This window comes from Daktulosphaira vitifoliae, unplaced genomic scaffold (genome assembly GCF_025091365.1).
Source record: "Daktulosphaira vitifoliae isolate Bord-2020 unplaced genomic scaffold, ASM2509136v1 Scaffold_1, whole genome shotgun sequence".
Lineage (NCBI taxonomy): Eukaryota > Metazoa > Arthropoda > Insecta > Hemiptera > Phylloxeridae > Daktulosphaira > Daktulosphaira vitifoliae.
Window position 1 is genome coordinate 13,393,843 of NW_026099572.1, and position 24,649 is coordinate 13,418,491.

Sequence of the window (24,649 nt, forward strand, 5' to 3'; positions counted from 1 at the left end):
ACGTGGTACAGCTATGTATTTCTATTAAACTTACTCATGCTAAGAAACTTATAATGGGTTTGGTGTATTTACCTCCAAATAGTTCATTTGATAAATACACTTATCAGGTTAATTTCGTAAAATATGTTTTAGTTAAATTTGGAGAAAACATTGAAATATTTCTTATTGTTGACTATAACTTGCCTAATGTACAAAGAAGTAACGACTATAGGTTTAACAGTAAGTGGTCAATCATCTGAGCGCATACATGTTATAGTTGATAGGTTTGCTACAGTAAATTTATTTCATTTTAATTATATTGTGACAGAATACGAAGTGGCTAATCCAGTAACGATGTGCTTGGTAATTAAAGCGATCACTGCTTAAATTGTGTTTGCATCCGCGTTATAAAGAGAATTGAAGCAAGGTGTTATAATCAATTATATTTAACGACATATTAATTCAATTTATATTATTGATTAACCTAAAATTAAATTTCAATTATGGTCCGGTAATCAGATAGATTACCGGATCGGACCTGTGTGACACCTCGCCTGGATGGTGGCGACCATTGCTACCATATCTAGTCGTTATGCAAGCGCCAAACCACGTAGTGTTGCAGGACGAGAAAAAGCCCACTTACAATCATAATATTTTAATAACAATACTATTACAACATTCTTTAAACGTTCTCTTTTTTTTATAATTATTTATACATCATTACGTTATTACTATTTCAAAATCTTACTGTTGTAATACTTAAATAAAATTCTTGATAAACAATTTTAAACATTTTTTTAAGATTTTTTTTTTTATATTATAACTCAATTAATAATTATACAATATTTTTGATAAAATATTATTTTAGACAAATTAAAAAGTGGTTGAAAATAAAATTATTTCATAAATAACTTTTACACAATTAATATTATGAAATATTATCATTTTGAATTTGACATTTGAGTTGTATTTCCTAATCTTCACCTAATTAAACAAAATAAAATAAATTAACACTGGTATTTTTATGTAAAACTTAAAATTATAGTAAAAAACAATAAATTTAATTAATATGCACTATGTAAAATTGTATAAGTAATCCAAAAATTAATTATATAATTTTTTTTAACTGCGTAGGTAATATTTTTATAATGGAATTATTTACAAATATTATAATTTTTCCAAAACGAATTAAAAAAAATTATTTAATGTATAATTTAAAGTTTTTTTGTTAAGTACTTGTATCTTGAGGAATCGTATTGTCATCTAAACAAATAAATTGAACATTAAATTAGCGATGTTTAAACTTATCCTTTGCATGTTAAAATTATGTATACTTATGTTTAAATAATAAATTATATCTTTGCAAAACAGTAGTAAACAAGATAAATAATGATAATATAAATAGAAAAAATAATTTTACTAATAAAACAATGTAATCAATATATAACTTCTTGAATAACACAATATAAATTATGAAAAAAAAATTACTAATAACTGAATACCTTGGCAATTAAATCAAATGAAAAATCAGAATTGTTTAATTTTTTTGAAAGTGTCTATTGAGAAGAGCATGCACACTCTTCTCAAGGAGCGTGTATATTATAAATTAATAAAAAAAAAGGAGATTTAAATTTTTAACGGGACGTTAAACGGTATACGAGCTAGTAATTCAAGACAATCAATAGTATTAATTCAATAGTTTGAAAATGAATTAAATAATATTATTGAATATTTTCTTAGATACATATTTCTGTATTACCACTTAAGTACTTACTTGTATCTAAAGGAGTCATTGTGTCATCTAAAAAAAATATAGACATTTTATTATCGATGTTCAAACCTATTTTAAGAATGTTAATCGTATTTCCCCTTCTTACCAGTATGATCTGAAGTCGTAATGTTATCTGTTATGCAAATTTTAAATGTTTAAATGTATTTTATTTTAATATCCCATGCTAAACATACCCAATATGTTATTTTTGTTTAGAGAATATTATCTAATGTACAATTTAAAATACTTTAGTCAATCACTTACGTGTTTCTTGAGGAGTCATATTGGCATCTAAATAAAAGTATAAAACTTGAATTAGCGTTGTTCAAACATATCTTATTATATAATAGAACAAGGAAAAAAACGCTTTTCTGGGAAAATTACTTAGCGTGCTCGGATTTACAAAATTTTTTTTTTCAACGAAAGTACTCGGTCACCAGACTCCGGGAAAATTATTGGCAAAGGTCGGAAAATTTTTGCCGCTCGCCCGCGAGCGTTTTAAAATTTCGACCGTTTTCGAGAAAAACGCTCGCTGACGCCAGCGTTTTACGACTTAAGGTTTGAAATTTTCATCAGACCGCCCAATGACATTCCTGACATATGATAAAAAAATCAATTCAATCCGTTCATTTTTCACCGTTTTACGAGATTTTTTTTTTTTTTTTAAAAGTCCACGCGCATGGTTTTATTATGCGCAGTGATTCATTTCTGCTGATACGTTTATTATGAACCTTATATGTTCATATATGTTATATGTTATATTTAAATTTCAAGACGTTATAATTATTTAAGTTTGTATTTTCATTATAAGAACAGTACTAAAGTACAGAGTTAATAATTTTCTTTTTTCTCATATATGATGTATGAGATTATGAGTTTATCTGTTGAATTGGGATTCATCTATGATAACTATGATGTTCATCGTTAAATCGCAGTTACCAATATATTTATCAAAATTGAATTTTTATTTTTATTTTTATTATTAATTTTAATTTAAATTTACAATGTGCTACTTATAATAACCTGCTAAATTTTTTTTTAATTATTCTATAATATAAACACAATAATTATAATTACATTATTAATAATTTTTGTGTATAACAGGGGTGTATTTAAAAGAGATTGGCCCCTCCTTGAACAAGCGCTATCAATATTTTTTTAGACAACTTCTAATATATAAGGACCTAATGTCCTTTTTTTTCATCATTACTTTAGTTTTAGCAAAAAAATTTCTATAACATGTTCAACAAAGTAAAAAATATTAAATTTCCTCCTAAAATAATTTTTGAATAGGCCTAAAGGGAATACCTCATTAAGAGGCTTCAACCTTATACCCAATACATTTTACTATATTCTCTTTTTGAATTTTCCTGATTTTAATAATAACATTTTTAGATATAGTTTTCTATAGTTTTCACTGATTCTGAAGTAATATTTTTTCTGAAAAACACTTATCGTGCCCAGCGTAGCCGGGTACTTCTACCGGAATCAGTGGCCTACTTATGATGACGGCCCGAAGAGGCTTACGCGCCGAAGGCGCGTAAGGCTCGAAGGGCCCCGGGTCTGGGGCTCCGCCCCAGCTAGGCGGAGCCTAGTTGTATATATGTTAATTCTATCTTTTACATCAATATACACAAGTATCCAGTATTTATTGTAAGTTATAACTTTAAGAACAGATATGCTTAAAACTATGGTAGTTTTAAGGAACAATCAAGGCAAAAATATTTTGAGTAATTTACATTTATCATGTAGCATGTGTCATAATTGATCACTTTATAAATAACTTTATACAATTAATGTTTATTAGTACTTGTATCATCTGAGGGTAAATTTTTTGCTAAAAAAATACATTACTTAATAACAAGCTGTGAAGGTATACTTTATACTACCCGTCACCACCTGAGTAATGTAGACCAATCGCCCACTAATCATTTATTTTTAATAATTTTTAATGAATAAATGTGTATTTTAATATTTTATTTAATTTGCGAATTCCTATTTGGACTGATATGTAACATAAAAGAGTTTACTAGCATTATTATCAATATAATTAAATAAAAAATACATTAATTTATAGTCTTTTGAATAAAAGTTATCAAACAGCGCTGTCCAGCAGATTTTCTTACAACTGACAAACAGTATTAAAGCTGTAGTGTAACGTTACAATAATCTCATAGTAATGTTTTGTAATATTGATATTAATCAATATCAGATATCAATTAAAATTGCAATAATTTCATTTTAAATCAATGGTTCAAATAAAATTTTATCTGATGACAATAAACTTTCCTTTGGTATGCTTACTATGTAAATCCAATAAAGACATTTTTCCACTTTGAGAAATTATCCGTCAATTTTGAAATTTTTAAGCAAAATAATTTATAAGAAAAATTAGTGTCTAACTTAAAGCTACATTGAGATCTAAATAACAAATTCCATGTATATTAATATTATTTCCCCATCTTACCAGTAAAAACTGAAGTCCTATTAGTATCTAAATAATAAATAAGTTAAAATATTATACTTTTAGTAATATCAAGTGAATATAAATTAAATTATAATTTACTTCTCATAGCTATGGACAACAAATTTACTAAAAAAAAAGTACAATATTTATTATATTTATATGACGTCTTATGTGTTAAAAATGTTAAATGTTTAAACGTATAAATTAAGTATATATCATGAAAAACCTGCATAATAAGTAATTTTTGTATAAAGAATTGAATATATTAATAACATTTTTCATTTTTAGATTTTGAAAAATTTTCAAAAATACTGGCTTTTTTAATTATAACTATACCTGTCCAAACAGATAGGACTATCGTAAGAAAACAGAAAATGAGGAGGTACTGATCTTACAATTATGTGATTTATTAAATATTTGTCCATGCAAATTCTAAACTGATTTTGTAAGTTTATTCTTATAAAAAACAAGAGAACTTCTATCGAAATAAGTATAAAAAACACTGAATAAGCTATGTTTTAACTTATTCTGTATAAATAGAATAGTTTGAAAATAAATGCGATATATATTAATAAGATAAAACAATAATTTTAAAACATAAATTGGTTATTCTCAAACGTTATATTTTTTAAATTTATGTAGGACAAATTAGCCTCGAACTTGATATCATATTGAGATCTAAATAAGAAATTCTATGGTTATTATTATCATTTTACCCTCTTACCAATAATATCTCTAGTCATATTGACATCTAAATCATAAAAAAGTTAGAATATAATATTTTAGAATTATCTAGTGCATATAAATCCATTAAATTATCATTTACTTCTTATAGCTTCGCTCAAGTCATTAGCTAAAAAACAATAGATTTTATATTTATTTTTTTTTCTTACAAAATTGCATGTTCAAAATTTTATATGTATAACGAGATTTTTTTGAATATCTTATCGTAGGCATTCGGAAACTAATTTCACAATAATGTGATTTTTTAAAATATTTGTCCAGGCAAATTTTAATAGTTAATGCTTAAAAAAAACACGTTTTATCATATTTGCTACACTTTGCGGTGGGATTACGATAGTTTTTTAAAATAATTACGGGAATGTTTAAATGGTATGGGCAAGTCAGCGGGTCCATACTCTGCACGTTTATGTCTGTCACGACAATTATGATAATGCCATCTGAAAATAGTTTAATTTTGATATGCAGCCGTTTTGTTTTACTCATGTCTGAATCACCATAGGTCTTTGTTAACATTTCAGACACTGTGTTACATTTTATTTCATTTTTTACGCAAAATTTGATACAAATCCTTTGATCCATATTTTTTAGAAAATGAAAATCGCCAATACTTTTATATGGTGCCGAGCTCATAAAAAAACATCTAACCTTAGCGGCTGCCACTGACAATGTAAAAATTAATTCAACTGAAAATTTTATAACACTTCAGGGACATATGTTCCAACATTATGAGAAAAATATTTTTGATAATCGGATTCTCCAAACCCGCAAAATCCCGTTATTTTCTGAAGACATCTTATATAATATAAGGCTCAAATACCAAATATTAGAGTTTTCTTTTCCTTATACAAATTTGTGGACATATTATTTATTAGTTAAAAAAAAAAAAAGTTTACTTATCTCTAATGGCCAATACTAAAGATAAAAATATAATCGGCATTGCACAATTTAGTTTAACCAATCAGCATCAAATATTTGAAAAACTCCGTTCAACTTTAAATATTTTATTAAATATATCACTATTTAATATTTATAACTATGCTACTGTAAAAAAATACACACTCAATTTTTTTTTCTATGTTAAAATTGCTATAACTTTAATAAATAAATAACTGGGCTTAACAAAATTTAAAATAAGTAATCTAAAGACAATAAACTTTCCTTCAGTAAAAAATCCAACGAAGGTAATAATAAAAACATATTCAAATTTTTTAGGTTCGATGTGAAGCTGAGAAGGTATTAATTTTACCATGATGTGTTAATTTTTTTTTTATGTTTGTTTGTCACTTTTTCTCAGACCTCACTGGATCGATTTTTCTCAAAAATACGTCAAAAGATCGTATCTAGTTGAAGACATAACGCTCAAAAATTGAAAATTTTGCACTCGTTCCCTGTTAATAGTGCAATTAAAATTTATAAAATCTGTAAATTTCGATATTTTTTTCATTTTTTATCTAAAAATTCCTTTATTTTTCCACAAGGAAGATTCAAAATAGCAATTTCTGTACAAAAATTTTAATTTTTCAGCTTAAGTTTTGAAAATTTTCCAGAAGTACTCCGAGCTTTAAACATATGCTAAAATAAAGCGAATATTATGTACTATAAGTTCAAAAAATTGTCAAGACAACTTATCTTTTATGTGAAAATGGTTGCCGTAGATAAAAATCATGCAATTTTAGTTTTAAAATTTTCGATTTCATATTTTATTTTTTCAACTTTAAATTACTATAACTATTTGAAAAATGTATCGATCAATACAATTATTTTTTCATAAATATTTTATGTTTACTTCTTTCATATGATATACATTTTTGAAAATTTGATATTTGACTTGACCACAGGAGGAATTAAAAAGAACAATTTTTACAAACAAGTTTAACTTTTTCAAATCATTTTTTGAAAATTTTCGGAAATATTGACATTTTTATTTAATCCTAAATTAAAGCTTATGTGATATAATATACAATGAATAAAGAAATATCGAGACATAGTGAACATGGTTATCATATTCAAAAATGTGCTATTTTAGTGTTAAAATTTTTGGTATTATATTTTAATTTATTTTAATATACATTAAAAAGGGTTCACTGATTTTCATTAACATTATATGAAGAGTGAATGTGTCAAACGTTTTATGTGCCAAAAAAGTGAAAAATTGTTTTATTTCTGATTTATGTTCTATGTGCCAAAGGCCACAATCTTGTATGTGTTTCAAATGTCAATTAAATTTTTTACTTGTACAAAATTGCATTCATAGATGGTGTTCGTTATGTGAGACATGCCCATGTTACCATCGTTTTTAGTGTTTTCTGAACAAATATGTTTTTGGCACATAGAACGTTTGACACATTCACTCTTCATATAAAACTAATTGGCATAGAATATAAAGTTAAAATTATCTCAATTTTTTTTTTCTTTTGAGTCAAAAAAATTCATTTAAACATTTGAATTAGATTAAATTGCCAATTTTATCAAAAAACGAATTGTCTGTGATAATGATTTTTTTGCAATTTTTTCTTAATTCTTTTTGAGTTAGAATTTTGCTTTTGAATAATCCACCAATTTCTTAAAATTAAACACTATCTAAAGATTTGAATCGAAACGTTTCTTATGATAGTGATTTTAATCACTCTCAGATATAATCTATACTAGTCCCAAGTATTCTACGCTTACACTGTGTAACCGTTATTTATTCATTTTAAATGCATGTAGGAAAAATTAGCCTCGAATTATTGTCATATTGAGATACGAATAACAAATTCTATGTCAATTAATAATATTTTACCCTCTTACCAGTAAAATCTGAATACATATTGGTATCTAAATAATAAAATATTTATAGTATTATTCAGTGCTTTTAAATCCATTAAATTGCCATTTACTTCTTATAGGTTCGTTCAAGTCATTAGCTATAACAAAATTATTTTATGTTTATTTTTATTTTTTAAACTTCTATGATCATATTTTTAAATGAATAAACATAATTTTTTTGAATATGTCATGAAAAACTTTCTAAAAAGTACTTTTTGTATATTGATAACGTTTTTTCGTTCATAGATTTTGAAAATTTTATGGAAATACTATCATCTTTAAATATAGCTAATTTCAGCACCAATAATTTGATAATCTCCATTAAATATTAAACCTATACTAAAATATCTCAAAATTGTGCTACTATAAAAAAAGGCATATTCAATTTTTTTTTTCATTTTAAATTAATAATAACTTTATTTTGAAATTTCTGGTCCAAATAAAATTTTAACTGATGACAATCAACTTTCCTTTGGTATGCTTACTATTAAATTGTCCGTCAAATTGAAAATTTTTAAGCAAAATAATTTATAAGGCAAATTAGGGTTTAACTTTAAGCTACATTGAGATCTAAATAACATATTCTATGTATATTAATATTATTTCCCAATCTTACCAATAAAAACTGAAGTCCTATTGGTATCTAAATAATAAATAAGTTAAAATAATATACTTTTAGTAATATCAAGTAAATATAAATCAAATTATAATTTACTTCTAATAGCTCCGTACAACATATTTACTAAAAAAAAATACAATATATTTTTAATTTTATATGTATGTCTTATATATTCAAAATTTTGTATGTATAAATATATTTTTTTGCATAATCATTAAAAACCAGCCTAAAAAATAATTTTTGTGTAACGAATTTTGTATATTGAAAATTTTTTTATTATTTTTTGACTTTGAAAAGAGATTCAAAAGGCTACTTTAAACATTGCTATAGCTGTCCAAACGAATAGAATTATCGTAAGCAAACGGAAAATGAGAAAATACTGGTTTTACAATTATGTGATTTTTTTAATATTTGACCATAATAATTCCAGACTAAATTGATAATTTATGCTTCAAAAAAATATAATTAATCTATCAGCATCAGAAATTTGAAAATCTCCGTTCAATTTTAAACATTTTATAAAGTATATCATTACTATTCTAATGTAAAAAATGCATTTTCAAATTTTTTTTTTCATTTTAAAATTATTATAACTTTATTTTTAATTACTGGTCTTAATAACATTTTAACTAAGTAAACTAAAAACAATTAATTTTCTTTTGGCATGCTTACTATGAAAAATCTAAGAAGATTAATTGTATTATTATAGGAAATTGGGTTTAAAATTTTACATTTTAGTAATTGCAAAATTATTAATATTCAAATTACTGTGACATTTAACATCTTTGCATGAAAACATTTTTAACAAGCTTATATTAGTTTCTCATGTATGTTTGTTGTAAGTTTGTAACTCTCCACGCGTCACGTGTTATTATTCTCGTGTATCTTCTCTACTATGGCCTTGAGACTAGACTGTCGTAACGCATATATATATATATAAATATATAAACAATTTTTATTTTTTATTATGAGATATAAAAATTTAAAGGTTAAATATATTTTGAGTTAATATACATGTATAATACATAAGGGATTACAAATACTGGTAGCTAATTGGTTTTTTATGACGATATTCCCAGGTATATAGCCTTTATTATCATTAGTAGTAAGACACAGTTGTGAGTTTATTAATACACTAGCTGCCAATATAGAAATGATATCTATTGATAGTCATAATTGACAATAAACACTCTGTGACTGTGACAGCGAAGTCATAAAAAACTAAAAGTGAAAAATAAATATAGTTTAAAAAACTAATAAAGCACGCTTTTAAACTTTATTTATGTTAGTGATATTAATTACAGTGGGATATCTTATAACGTAATAAAATAATGATATGTATAAGGTCACAGGTAACTGTATTCAAAAAGTGCGCGTCGTTCATTTGTAGGTTCAGTGTTCCATATACGTTCACACCTGATTATTTAGTAGATTAATAAATTGTTCCTACCACCCGTTTCTTTATTCTCAATACCACCTCTGTCAATCAACACTATGGTCACCCTGTTAAATACTCTCTCTCATGCGTGATAAACTACGGTTATCTTTCAAAAAACTTTGAATTCTTCTCTCTGCTTTTCTGTCAAGAAACCAAAGATGGAGTAATATTTTTTCATTTTAGCTTGGCCATCATTATGGTATTGTATATTGTTCATATGTACTTGGATATCTCAACAATGAATATGGTATATCTGCCTTTGTATTTTTTTTTGCACAATGTGCTCATTTTAAATTTATTTATATTTATTTTATCTTATATTTTGGTTATCTGACCAAACGGTATATTTGTTATTTTATTAGTTAATGATTATATAGATTTTAACTATTGCCTGAACTTATGTTGTATGGTCAATTCTTCTGTCTTCCCTTTTCGTGAGCTGACTGACAGGTCCTAGGGTGGGGTCAGTGTGGACATGATGAACATCTCAATGGGTCCTCTACATTTATGTAGTGGATACCCATTAATGTTGGTGACATGTCCACTTTACTCTGACCCATGCGTTGGAAGTGTTATTCCCATGTTACACTCCTATTTTATTCTGTTTTTTTTTTACCTTGTTGGTACATTATTAAATTAATTATTTATTATTATGATTGAACTTAATTTATTTTATTTAAATAATTTTATCTAGCTAATACTTGATATATTCGAATTTGTTTTGATAGTGAACACTTAAATATGTTTAAATTACATCAATCATGTGTGGTTATACTACTTAGAAAATACAGAGGCCATTCTTATGCCTAGTTTCCTGTAGACATTTAATTTTATATCATTGCGATAAATCACATTTTACTGTTTTACTGTTATGTGTGCAATCCGTTTCGCTGCGCTACAGTGTCGGTGTTATTAAGCTCTACGGAGTTACGAAACGTCGGCACGAGTGCAGTTTCCCTAGCTAGAGAGATTGGGCGCGTCCTCAGGTTGCAGACACAGGCTCTGGGTGTCACGCTTGCGGGAATCCGTAGAACTAAGACGGGAGCTGTGCTCCTTGAAGTTCGTGGTACGGGGGATCAAGCCGACCTTCTTGCCAACAGCATAAGAGAGGCTCTGGGGACATGGGTGTGCGCGTCAACCGTCCAGTGACGACGAGCACATTCACGCTGTTTGATGTGGAGAAGTGAGTAGAGGAAGAAGACGTCCGGGAGACTCTGACCTCTATCCTCTCTACGGAAAATGGCGCCATACCGACCGATTCAGCTTGTTGTCCGGTTTTATGGTAGTTGCAAAGGCCGGTACGCATGGTGCGAGATGCCTATCAGGGCCGTGGTTTCGTTGGCAAGGTTGGCGCGACTGTGCGTGGGTTAGGCGTCGTACAGGGTTCGTATCTTAAAAGACAAGGGGCCACGCTGCTTCAAGTGCTTCGAGCGAGAGCACGTGTAGGATGCCTGTAAGGAACCAGACCGAACTGGCGCATGCTTTGCGTGCAAAGGTACGGATCGCCTTGCAAAGAATTGGCCTGGCAAATCGAAAGGGACCTGAGAATACCGGGTCCTTTCGTTTTCAGGGTTTTATGTCTTTGTCAATTTTTGTGTGTTCTTAACTTAACTCATAGCATAGTCCTACCTCCACCTCCANCTTAACTTAACTCATAGCAAAGTCCTACCTCCACCTCCACGTGATGTGACCTGGGTAACAGATCCCACTCTGGGATCCGGCTAACGGAGGAGGTCACGCTGTGTTGTAACTCAGATCTTGATTAATTTTGGGCTTAATCATAACTCAGTGGTGTGAGTCTTAATGCGACTTTGGATGTCCTGAAGCAATGCCTCACAGAGATTCTAGGGTGGCCAACATTATGTCGGAAAAGAGAAAGTTATGTATGCTAAATACTGAATAAAAGTAAAAGATAATTTATTGGGCAGAAATCATATTAACTGGATGTGTTTTATTTACCACTTTCTGTTTATGACTTATGGATTCACATTTATTATCTTAGACATCTTACTCATATTTTTCTTTGGAACACTTGGCTATCAATTAATTGTTAATATTGTTTTCATTTTTCTTTAACGTAATTTGTGTAACATTTATTCTGATAATTTATTATATATGGATTTTCTACTTCTATTATTTTGAGTCTGTATATTTTATTTCTTAGCATGATTTAATTTTCCAATAAATTTTATTTTGTTATAACAATTAATAAATTTTACTCGTTGTTATCTTAAATTATAACTATTCTTTATAACATTTCTCCCTAAGATAAGGTACAAAATCCATGGTGCTCCAACTTTGCTCCAGCCCATGGTGGACCCTCCTGAAGGTTCTTGTAAAGTTAGGCTATCTTTTATAAGTTTAGCTTACAATCTTCTATGCTTGTCACAACTATGTCACAAATAAGTACCTTCTATACTTGGTTTTCGATTTTGAGTTTAATTTGAGTAAAAGTTCGTTTGAAAAAAAATAATTATAAAATTATGCAAACCATAATTATGCAGACCGTTTTCAATCCTTGAATTTAATACTCCATTTACTATAATAAGCTATATTTCACGTTCAGTTGTATAGTGTTACGGATCCATTTAATAATTAGTGAACTTGGTCAAAACCAAGATCAAAACCAAAACGTCAAAACTTGACGTCTGTCATATATAATCGCTTATTTTCTTAAATAAGTTTTAATTACCTGAAGATAACTTAGGCAATCGTGCATCTTAGTAACTAGTAAGAGATTAAATAATAATTTTAAACTATTGTTTTATATCAACGACAAAGTAGAGTATTATTAATTAATTGATCAATTTTTGATTGAATGATTCGAGTTTTAATCTAAAAATTACTAAATTCCAGTAAGAATTGCTTAATATTTTCATTTTTTTAAAACTTTTATAAAAATATACTGAAACTAAAGAAATTTCAATATACTTAAGTGTTATAGTTTATTAATGTCAAATTTATTATGCCAAAATTCTCAGCTCTCTCTGAACAGATTTTGATGATCTATATGTTAAAAGAATCCAAATCTGATATAGTTGCAATTATCATCTGCAATCAACCAAAAATCTTTCAATGTTTTACGTTTTTGTTATACTACTATTGAAGCAAATATAATCTTTATTTTGCATATACTGGGATATTTCAATATTAAGCTACCGATTAACCGTTATCGTTAGTTAACGATTAGTTGTTAAGTTATACAGCTATCTATATTCATATGGTTGATTGGATGTTGTAGGTAGCTGTACTACTACTTCTTGTACTTAGGTTTTTCATTAAATCTTTAAAAATAGTTCCCCAAAAGAAACCTTATTTTCTCTAGTATATTAAAAATTAATTATAATTTCTGTTTTTAAATATGATACAGGAAATAAAAAAACGAATGACTTTTTACAAAAAAATCATTACATCAAAATTATTATTTTTTAATCATAAATAAATTCAAAAAGCTTTAATCTTCCATACGATAAAATTTGTCAAACATCGCGGACAAAATTTAAAAAAATAAAAATTAAGGATCGAATTAAGGAATAATAAGAAAGTATAATATACTCTTCAAAGTTAGATACTTACCCAAAACTCGATAATTTGCATCTGAACAAGTATAATAGAAACACTGAATTAACTATGTTTAAACTTATACTTAATACTAAAAAATATTAAAAGAATTGCAATATATAATAAAAACGTAAAACAATTGTCGTAACACAACAAAAGAAAGGTGCAAATGTAATTGTGATGTGTACGAAGATGAAGATGAGGATATGTTCTCTAGGTATTCACGTGCGTGTTGTCGTATAGCAGTCACCGTGCTCGACTGACACTCCGGGTTAGCTGTGGGTGTCGAAAGGCTGTTGTTATTTGAAGGGAATAAGGGTAGCACCTAGGTATGAGGTGCAGACGAAGTGCAAGACACAAATACCAGATGTACGCAAAAGGAGCCCAAAGTATGAGGTGCAGACGAATTGCAAGACACAAGTACTTCAAAGAGAGAACGGGGTAGCCGAGTATGAGGTGCAGACGAAGTGCAAGACACAAATACTCTAGAAATGTTGTGGAAGAGAGTAGATAGGTTAAAAAGGAAAAAACACAAAGATTTTACTTTAAGCAGTAAGCCGGATAGCGACAATCGAGTACTGAGGCTGATGAATGACATAAGGCACTAGAGTCGACTGACCACGATGGTCAGGTCTTTTGGGTTTTTATAATAATTAGAACTATTGCCAATATGGCAATAAATATTATAAGTTAATTCATCAGTCTCAGGAAGCGGATGTGCTGTCTGTTATCTATTAAAATAATTCTCACAATAATAGTAACATGACACCATCACACAATACTTTTAAAAAATAAATTTGTTATTCTCAAACGTTATATTTTTAAATTTATGTAGTAAAAATTAGCCTGGAACTTGATGTCATATTGAGATACGAATAACAAATTCTATGTCAATTAATAACATTTTCCCCTCTTACCAGGTAAATCTGAATATAAATTGGTATCTAAATAATAAAATATTTATAGTATTATCCAGTGCACATAAATCCATTAAATTATTATTTACTTCTTATAGCTTCTCTCAAGTCATCAGCTAAAACAAAATTTTATGTTTATTTTTATTTTTTAAACTTATATGTTCATATTTTTAAATGAATAAACATAATTTTTTTGAATATGTCATGAAAAATTTCCTAAAATGTACTTTTTGTATATTGATAACGTTTTTTTGTTCATAGATTTTGAAAAATTTATGGAAATACTATCATCATTAAATACAGCTTATTTCAGCAGCAATAATTTGATAATCTCCATTAAATATTAAACCTATAATAAAATATCTCAAAATTGTGCTACTATAAAAAAAAACATATTCATTTTTTTTTTTCATTTTAAATTAATAATAACTTTATTTTTAAATCTATGGTCCAAATAAAATTTTAACTGATGACAATCAACTTTCCTTTGGTATGCTTACTATGTAAATCCAATAAAAATTTTTTTTCCACTTTGAAAAATTGTCCGTCAAATTGAAAATTTTTAAGCAAAATAATTTATAAGGCAAATTAGGGTCTAACATAAAGCTACATTGAGATCTAAATAACAAATTCCATGTATATTAATATTATTTACCCATCTTACCAGTAAAAACTGAAGTGCTATTGGTATCTAAATAATAAATAAGTTAAAATAATATACTTTTAGTAATATCAAGTGAATATAAATCAAATTATAATTTACTTCTAATAGCTTCGGTCAACAAATTTACTATAAAAAAAAATACGATATATATTTAATTTTATGTATAAGTCTTATATGTTAAAATTTTAACTGTTAAACGAAAAAATTTAATATTTGATGAAAATACTGCATTAAAAGTAATTTTTGTATAAAGAATTAATAAACACTATAAATAACATTTTTCATTCTTAGATTTTGAAAAATTTTCAAAAATACTGGTTCGTTAAATTTAGCTAAAATTGTCCAAACGGGTAGGATTATCATAAGATACCCAAAAATAAGAAGGTGCTTTTCTTACAGTTATGTGATTTATTAATTATTTGGCCATGCAAATTCTAAATTGATTTTGTAAGTTTATTCTTATAAAAAACAAAAGAACTTCCATCAAAATAATGAAAAAAAAGCACTGAATAAGCTGTGTTTTAACCTATTCTGTATAAATAGAATAGTTTGAAAATATATACATTAATAACGTAAAACAATAAGTTTAAATCATAAATATGTTATTCTCAAAGTTATATTTTTTAATTTTATGTAGGAAAAATCAGCATCAAAGTTTAAATCAAATTGAGATCTAAATAACAAATTATGTATATTAAATACATTTTTCTCTCTTACCAAGAGTTTCTGCAATCGTAAAGACATCTAAATAAAAAATAAGTTGAAATAAAATATTTTTCAGTGGATATAAAAACCCATTAAATTATTATTTACATCTTATAGCTTCGCTCAAATCATTATCTAAAAAAAATACAATATATATTTAATTTTATATGTACGTCTTATATGTTTAAAATTTAAAATGTTTAAACGTATAATATAAGTATATCTCATGAAAAACCTGCATAATAAGTAATTTTTGTATAAACAATTGTGTATATTAATAACATTTTTCATTTTTAGGTTTTGAAAAATTTTCAAAAATACTGGCTTCTTTAATTACAACTATACCTGTCCAAACAGATAGGACTATCGTAAGAAAACAGAAAATGAGGAGGTACTGATCTTACAATTATGTGATTTATTAATTATTTGTCCATGAAAATTCTAAATTGATTTTGTAAGTTTATTCTTATAAAAAACAAAAGAACTTCCATCAAAATAATAAAAAAAAAAAGCACTGAATAAGCTGTGTTTTAACCTATTCTGTATAAATAGAATAGTTTGAAAAGAAATGCGATATATATTAATAAGGTAAAACAATAAGTTTAAAACATAGATATGTTATTCTCAAAGTTATATTTTTAAATTTCATGTAGGTAAAATCAGCATCTAAGTTGAAATCATATTAAGATCTAAATAACAAATTATACGTATATTAAATACATTTTCCCCCTTACCAAGAGATTCTGCAGTTGTAGAGCTATCTAAATAAAAAATAAGTTAAAATAGAATATTATCTAGTATTAGATAAATAGCTTATATTTTTAAAAATTATTAATATACCTGCTTGAAAATCAATGTTATCGTATACATGATTGCATAAAGGGCAACGGTAGCTTCTCTTATCCATTTTCCAAGTATCTATACAACCTATGCAAAATTGATGTGAACATTCACCTATAGATGTATCTGGATTATTCACTAAACAGACAGAACATGTCTCTAAACACAAAAAAATATATAAATTATTTGAAGCTATAACAAAATTTTCTATACCACACACAAAGTAGAAAAATTGATTTGGTAACACTCCGATGACTTATATACACAATGTCTCGATCAGACAAAAAATTTACTTGGATTCTTTATAACAGATTTTCATTAAATTCCAAAATAATTTTTAATAAAATAAAAAGTTAATTAATTTTTAATTTACCATGTCCATTTTGGCCATCGCCTTGAATACCATATGCTTTGAAAATACATAACTTTCAATAATAATTTTATAAGTCTATTATTTATTTTATCATACATTTTAAATTGTAGGTTGTGTATTACAACAACACAATATACAGGGTGTTCAATAAATTGTAATATAATAATGATTGTGAACTATGTACCATTCCATGGAGACATATCTCCAGAACAAACATTTTTACTGAAATATCTACGATAAACACCACTAGATCACGTGTTCCCTAATTACTTTACTCTAAGAAATATGAATATTTATCATTGAAAAATATAATAGTTGTATGATATAAATACTATGAAATAGACATTTTTAAATATTTTTAAAGTATAAAACCAAACTGCTTTACTTATATTTACGAAAACTACACTTCTTTTACTAAATAAATATCAGTGCGTATAACTTTGATTTGAGAAAGTTAAATTCAAAATAATTTTACCGGAGTTTCTTACTGATTACTCTCATATAAAATAAAATCTCAAAATTGGAGCACGCTAAGTAATTTTACCATTAAAGTGTAATTTTCTTTGTAATAGAACCATGAAAAATAGATTAAAAAAATCTATATAACTGTATACATAATACAATAATATGTAATTAATAATTTGTCAATTAAAAATAATATTATCTTTTCCTGTACAGTTCATTCTATCATATTTTGGTATGCTACAGCAAGTATTGAGGATTAAAATTTGTTAGACAAGAGGGAGTAAACATGTGCAGCGTAAGTAACACCTAATCTTAATTAATCTAACTGTTATTCAAGAAGAATCTTAACAGTAAGATGTTTTTATTTAATGATATTAACTATCATTATTAAATTCCAAATTCATTTTTATTGATTTAAAAATTCGATACAGTTTTAACTTACGTTCTTCGTTTTGATTATCGCCTGGAATAGCATATGATATCACACATAAAAACAAATAAATTTTTTTTGATATTAACTTATAATCATTTATTTTTCAATTTGAAAAATGTATTTTAATAATATTAAATTATTACAAAGATAAAACATGAATTTTAAGAGACACTAAAAAAGACTCTCTTTATTAATTATTTAAAAAATTGTTCAAATTTAAAAACGAAATTACACAAAATATTTTTATTTCTCATGTAGATATACTGTCTACTAATGGATATTGTTGTGGAAGTATGTAATAAAAATACATATTTTGTTTACATCATCTTTACTATTATGATATACAATAATTGATTATTTACACCATCAGATTTAATAAGTTATTAATTAATATAGTCAAAAACAACACTTGGATTCATTATTGAATTAAAGAGTTAATTAAGTTTTAACTTACGTTTTTCATTTTGGTCATCGTCTTGAATATTACATGCTATCAAAATATATATAATTTATATTATCCTATCATTCAATAATAGATAAGAGAGCAGTATTTATTTTATCATATATTTCGTATTGTGTTTTGTGTAGAACAACGATACAATATATAAAAATAAATTGTTTTATTAATATGTTTCTTAGAGTAAAGTAATTAAGGACCACGTGAGCCAGCGGTGTTCTTCGTAAATATTTCCGTAAAAATGCCAAAAGTTCGCTCAGCGTCAGGTCAGTTTAAATGATGTTAGGTTTTCTACAGGTTAAGGCTTTGTGCATAGTAGATTTAGGTTAAACATTTCCCTGTCTTACTTCCTAATGAATAACTTGGTTCTCAAGCATTAGCTGAGAGTACTTTTGGCATAATATAGTAATATGACCACCAGTGGTATTAGTATAAAAATTGCCCTGTTGATATTGTTAAGTAATTACTTGGTTCTTTGTACATTTTTTGAGGTTATGAAAAACCATGACATGATGTGGTCAAAGAAACCTCAGATTCGTATTCAGCGACCCCGCAAACATAAAGTAAACATGGTCTGTTTACTAGCACTTTTCAATCGATTTTTTTTGTGGAGCTGTGTAATGATTCCAAATTTGTAACTGTGTACGGAACCTAGAGACATGTCTCATGTGATTTTTAATAATATGTTAATATTATGAGACAATAATTTTCAACGTCCCCTGTACACCACACCCAAAAAAATGAGACAATTTTTACTGAAATATTTACAAAGAACACCGCTCGCTTACGTGGTCCTTCATTACTTTACTCTAAGAAACATGAATATTATTCATTGAAAAATATAATAGTTTTATGAAATAAACACTATGAAATTCATATATCTAAATATTTTTAACGTATAAAACCAAAATATTCTAAAATCATATCAGTGCGTATAATTTTTGTTCGTAAAAGAAAAATTTAACATTTCTCGCGGTAGCTTATGATATTTTAAATAAAACTAAAAACATTCTATTTTAGTTAATAACGTGAGCTGTATTTTTATGATATGACATTTACATTCGATGTCTAGTTTACGACTGACTAACAACAAAAAAGACCTATGCCGCATCACCACCTGTCTATTAAATAACAATATAGATCTTCTATTTCCAATGTTAACCAATTTCAATAGTAATAAATATGATTTAAAATTAATAATTTATTATTAACTTACGTTTTTCATTTTGGTTATCGGCTGGGATACCATCTGCTTACAAAGCATAAAAAATAATATATACCAAGTGTATATACAATTCGATTATTCACAAAATAAATATAATAATATAAACAATTTTTATTTTTTTTAGTTACATTTATTTATAAGCTATAGATTAATTTTTAAAATCATACATTATAACTTATAGAGAAGTCAACTTTATTTTTTTCAAATGGCAGTGTACATAATTTACTAGCTTCTGTAATAGATAATGATGAAATACGAATATTGCTAGTAGATAAAAACTTTTAGACAGGTACTACGGATATTATTCTCATTTGTTATCTTTGCTCAGTGTGAGAGTACGCCCAGAAATGACTGATACTAAAAATAGCTGTACCCAGACCTCACCTCCGGTCAGAATTTTAATTTGTTAATAGCTTCTGATATATTGTTCTCTAAGATGTTATCAATCCAGTCATTTTATGAATTAATTCATTATCATTACATAAGCTAGTAATGTATGCATGTATGAAAAAATTATGTTAACTTTCCTATAAGTTATAAATATATAAAAATATATTTTCTTTTCCTGTAGAGTACATTGTAAGACATCTGTTTATATCATGTTAACTTCATAGACACAAGTAAAATAATATAAAAAGTTAGTGATGGGTGGAGAATTGTTGTGCTAAAGCATCATCAGCCGTTAATACTTTTGATTACGATATGTAAAAAAGATCAGGACACGACTAGGATCGTAATTATAATAATAATGATTAGTATTACATATTTCTACTTCTAGAATTTAACACGTAAAAGTGTGTATTATTTACTTATTAAAAATGTCCTGTTTATGGTATCACCTTGCGGCTAACTTACAACCTCCAACCGTTTTTCAAACAGGTTCAAACCCAACCAAACCTAGAGTTAAAAATTGTTAATTAAGTTTTAACTTACGTTCTTCATTTTGGTCATTGACTGGGACACCATATGCTTTCAAAATACATAAATATATATATTTATAAAATAGTATCATTTACACTATCCTATCTTTCAATAATAGATATAAATAGAGCAGTATTTATTATATCATATATTTCATAATGTGTGTTGTGTACGACAACGACACAACATATAAAAATAAATCGTAATAAAATAATGATCCCGAATTTGTAACTGTGTACGGTATCTGAAGACATGTCTCATCACGCGACAATAATTTTTAGCCTCCCCTGTACACCACAACCAAAAAAATTAGACAATTTTTACTGAAATGTTTACGAAGAACACCGCTCGCTTACGTGGTCCTTCATTACTTTACTCTAAGAAATATGAATATTTTAATAGTTTTATGAAATAAAAACTATGAAATTCATATTTAAAAATACTTTTAACGTATAAAACCAAATTATTCAACCGTATTTTAAGGGTAAACATTATCTCCTATGAAGCTAAAATTTTATACTCTGTAACCATATTCCATTTTCTAAAATCATATTAGTGCGTATAACTTTTATTAGTAAAAGATAAATTCAACATTTCAATAATCATTACTTGAATGTTACAAAATCTAAAACCGTATTTCTATTGCTAAAATAAGTTCATTTTTTAACCTTCACCAAAAAAAAAAAATAAAAAATATTTCTTCGTCTATTTTTATTTTAATTAAAAATATTTATTACCAGTAAAAAAAAACAAACACAAACTAAACAGAACTGGATAATTCTGTAAAATAGTGAAAACATAATTACAACTACAATTTCTTAGTATAACATTAAATGTACAAACCATTTTTCCTTTTTTTGCTTTTTTTGTATGCTATAGTTTTACAATTTTCTTCGTACAAATATCGTATTGAAAATAATTGTTTTTATATAGCTTCTTATTAAATAAAATTTAATAAGTAAACAATACAAATTGAAATATTTATTGCCTACAATATTAATGTATACAGAGTGACTATTGAATTATGACATACGAAAATTCATTATTTTATATTTTCAGATGTTAATAATATCTTGCGTTCTATAATTTTTAGATAAAAGTTGTGTTCTGTTACCCGTTTCCCTTCAAAATTTATAATATGATAATAGAATTATCATATATAGATTAAAAATTAGAATAAATAATGATCTTACTAACAATATAACCATTCGATAACAACTTTTAAACCTTTATTTTGGAATTTCTGGATCTGTTTATTTTTATATCTAGGCATTTATGAACCGTACTACTTCTCCCGCAAAGGTATAAAATTTCTAAATAGCATTTTTTAAATGTAAAATATATTATAGTGTATTTTATATATGAATATATATGTTTCCATTTTCATTTTTTTTTCCTCACTTTAATCACAACCACTTGGTGTTGGATACGCATCAGAAGAGGGCGTTTTTTCTTAGATTTGTTGTGACTGATAGCGCCACTTGTTCGGCCGCCGATCAGATGTAGCGCCACTTGCGTACCACCGGCCAACGCGATCTGAATTGTTGCGCGTCGTGGTGTACGGTGAGTCTGGTTTTGGCGCTTATGCTATTGGGAACGATCCTATGACGGACAGTGGAGCGCTTCAATTTGAGAGTCCACAGCTAAGTTCCGTGATCGCCGGTTCAATAGCCAAAAAGAAATTTTGGATGCTCAACCACGGGTTCTTGTTGTGAAGAACGTGTCTGGTCCTTGTATACGGGTGAACGAAGTGGCCAGCTTGCATATAAAGAATTTAAATATAAAATTGTCCAGTAACGGTAGATTAATTTATGTAATATTGTATTTAGTCATAATAAAATTTACATTTGTTCTGTCAAAGAATATTGTCATTAAATTAATTTATTTAGTCAAGTCGTGTCCATAATAGGCGAAGATACTGAGTGCCCCGACCAAGAGGTGTTTTCGAGTCGGTGGTATATCACCACTCGCGCTGCCACCACCGGTTGTGCGAGGGATTCGTCATTACGTTGGATACTCACGTACGTGATTTCTTGTGTCTCGCCTAGTTCTTATCGGTCCGCTTTCTGTGATTTTGCGTCTTTCGCCACCATCCTAACTCGTTTTGTTTATGGTTTCGAGGTGCTTGCGAGCACGTAATTGTTAAAGACGCTTACATAACGCCCTTGCGATTGTCGCACCCTTGTGCGTTATTTTTTATCGCCCTTGCGATATGCACATTGAGAATTAAATTTGTATACCTTGAAGTACTATTCGCGCCATAGTACGTTCTGCCTGGTACAATTGTCATGCCAACAACTTCATTCACATCAAACCAGTCATCATCATCAGTATCGTATAAGTAGTTTGTACTAATGTGTTATCTACTAATTTTTTAATTAGTTTTTCTTTATAAAATATTTTAAATGTTGAATTTGGTAGTAAATTGTGTATCTTAGTTAAACTTAATTCAATATTGTAGTTATGAGCGGATTAGTTAACAAATTTAGGACAAGAAATCATTAATTTGCTTGCATTTTAATACATAGAGTAAGATGTAGCCCTATTGAGTGCAGCCGTGTACATATATTATGCTTGCATTCCAATATTATAAACCTCAATGATCCTATAATTTTTTTTATAAAAAAAAAAAGTACTATAGAGCAAAACATAAAACTACTTAATAATCCACAATAGCCAATCACACTGAATTTATTAAATGTGATAATTAGGGTTGCACATAAAATCTATCACAAAAATTATAACTATATACCTCTAGAATTCTTATATAAATAAAAAAAATATTTTCTGAAAATTTGAGTTCGTTACTTGATGTGCAATTCATTTTCATTTAATTTTCTACAAAATATTAATCAATTATATAATTAATAAGCATATGTAAATTATAGCATTTTTGGCGTAGATCATGATTTTATAATTTTCAAATTTATTAGATTAATTTTAATTAAGTAATTATTAAATAACGATTAATCATAAGACAAATTTTGGTCAAACTAAAATAGATTTAAAAATTAAGTTAATTTTTGAGAAGTTTATATTAAAGTTAATCATTAATTACTTACGTGGTGTTTTCTTTTACTCATATTTTTATCTTATTTTAGTTCGTTATATACCTTGTAATTTATATTTTACTAAAAAAAAAATACATGTAAAATTTTTATACAAAATAAATTTATTTGATTAATGTTTTTGTTTCATCATAAAATTACATCACGCAGATCAATTTTGTTTAAACATTAATATTTTATTAACGATTTAGGCCTTTAAGAATTTTCCTGTTTTATTTATAAACTTGGTGATATGCTAGTTAATCTCATTTTTTGATTATGATATTACAGATTCAGATAAATATAAAATTGTAAAATCATTAAAAATGAATGGTGAAAATAACAAAAATTCGTAAATATATTTTTCTGATTTTGAAAAAAAAAAATAAATCCAAAACAGTATTACATATTATTTTTTTGAATTACTTTGTTTTTTTTTTTTTTGACATGTAATATTATATTATTACTTATAATATTAAAATATTATATTATGTTATCTTTTGTACATGTATGTCATATATTATGAATTCACAAGATCACCAAAACAGAGTTCCCTTATTTAAAAATTAAAATATCAATAAATCATGCAATTAAATTTGATTATCGTACAGATTCAAAGTAACGCCCATGTGCGGGTTTTTAATTAACTCCAGCCAATCACATTCAACTATTAATTAAGATCTACAGTTTCTAAGATCACACTAGGGATCGCTACAGGACCCTCGTCTACTATAAAAACCCATTTTTTCCTATTAAAATCAGTTCTTTCGACGATTTTAAGACACAAAATCTGTGACACTTTATTCAAGATTCTTACTCTCTGGGACTTAGTTTATTTTTTAATTTATTTGGACTTAGAATATTTTTCTTTAAAACTAAATGACACTTAGAGATTTTAAAGTGAATTTTTGTTTTGGTGAATCTTTTGATTTAATTTAATTTGTTCATTAAATAATTATATTTTATTTTTATTTTACCATGAAAATAAATGTCAATTAATATTTTAAAATAAAACATTTTTTTTTTATATACAGGGTGGCCCACCACTCACTGACAACTTAAATAACTTTTGATCCAGTTAATATTTTTAGTTGATTTTTTTTTTAAATAATAGTTATACGTTAGGTCTATAGCTATATCTCTATAATTAATTTTTTTACATTTTATTAAAAATATTAATTATTTTTAAATTTTAAATAAAATGTAAAAAAAAAA

General features: G+C 26.7%; 1 protein-coding gene across 12 annotated transcripts in view; it reads right to left on the reverse strand.

Moving 5' to 3' along the window:
* Positions 1–512: 512 nt before the first annotated feature.
* The window catches only part of LOC126907241 (uncharacterized), a 235,096-nt gene continuing 210,959 nt past the window's right edge, over positions 513–24,649 (reverse strand). For 4 of the 12 annotated variants that reach the window (XM_050688405.1, XM_050688460.1, XM_050688452.1 and 1 more), the window contains 9 exons: positions 5,044–5,070; positions 4,942–4,968; positions 4,317–4,343; positions 4,218–4,244; positions 2,015–2,041; positions 1,857–1,883; positions 1,754–1,780; positions 1,216–1,242; positions 535–963 (listed from right to left, as the gene is read on the reverse strand). In XM_050688405.1, coding sequence (XP_050544362.1) covers positions 953–963; positions 1,216–1,242; positions 1,754–1,780; positions 1,857–1,883; positions 2,015–2,041; positions 4,218–4,244; positions 4,317–4,343; positions 4,942–4,968; positions 5,044–5,070 — 227 coding nt within the window. In that variant the 3' untranslated portion in view covers positions 535–952. Of the gene's footprint in view, positions 964–1,215; positions 1,243–1,753; positions 1,781–1,856; positions 1,884–2,014; positions 2,042–4,217; positions 4,245–4,316; positions 4,344–4,941; positions 4,969–5,043; positions 5,071–24,649 lie in introns of all 12 variants that reach the window. The other 8 variants (XM_050688413.1, XM_050688387.1, XM_050688377.1 and 5 more) reach the window with 4 other exon arrangements.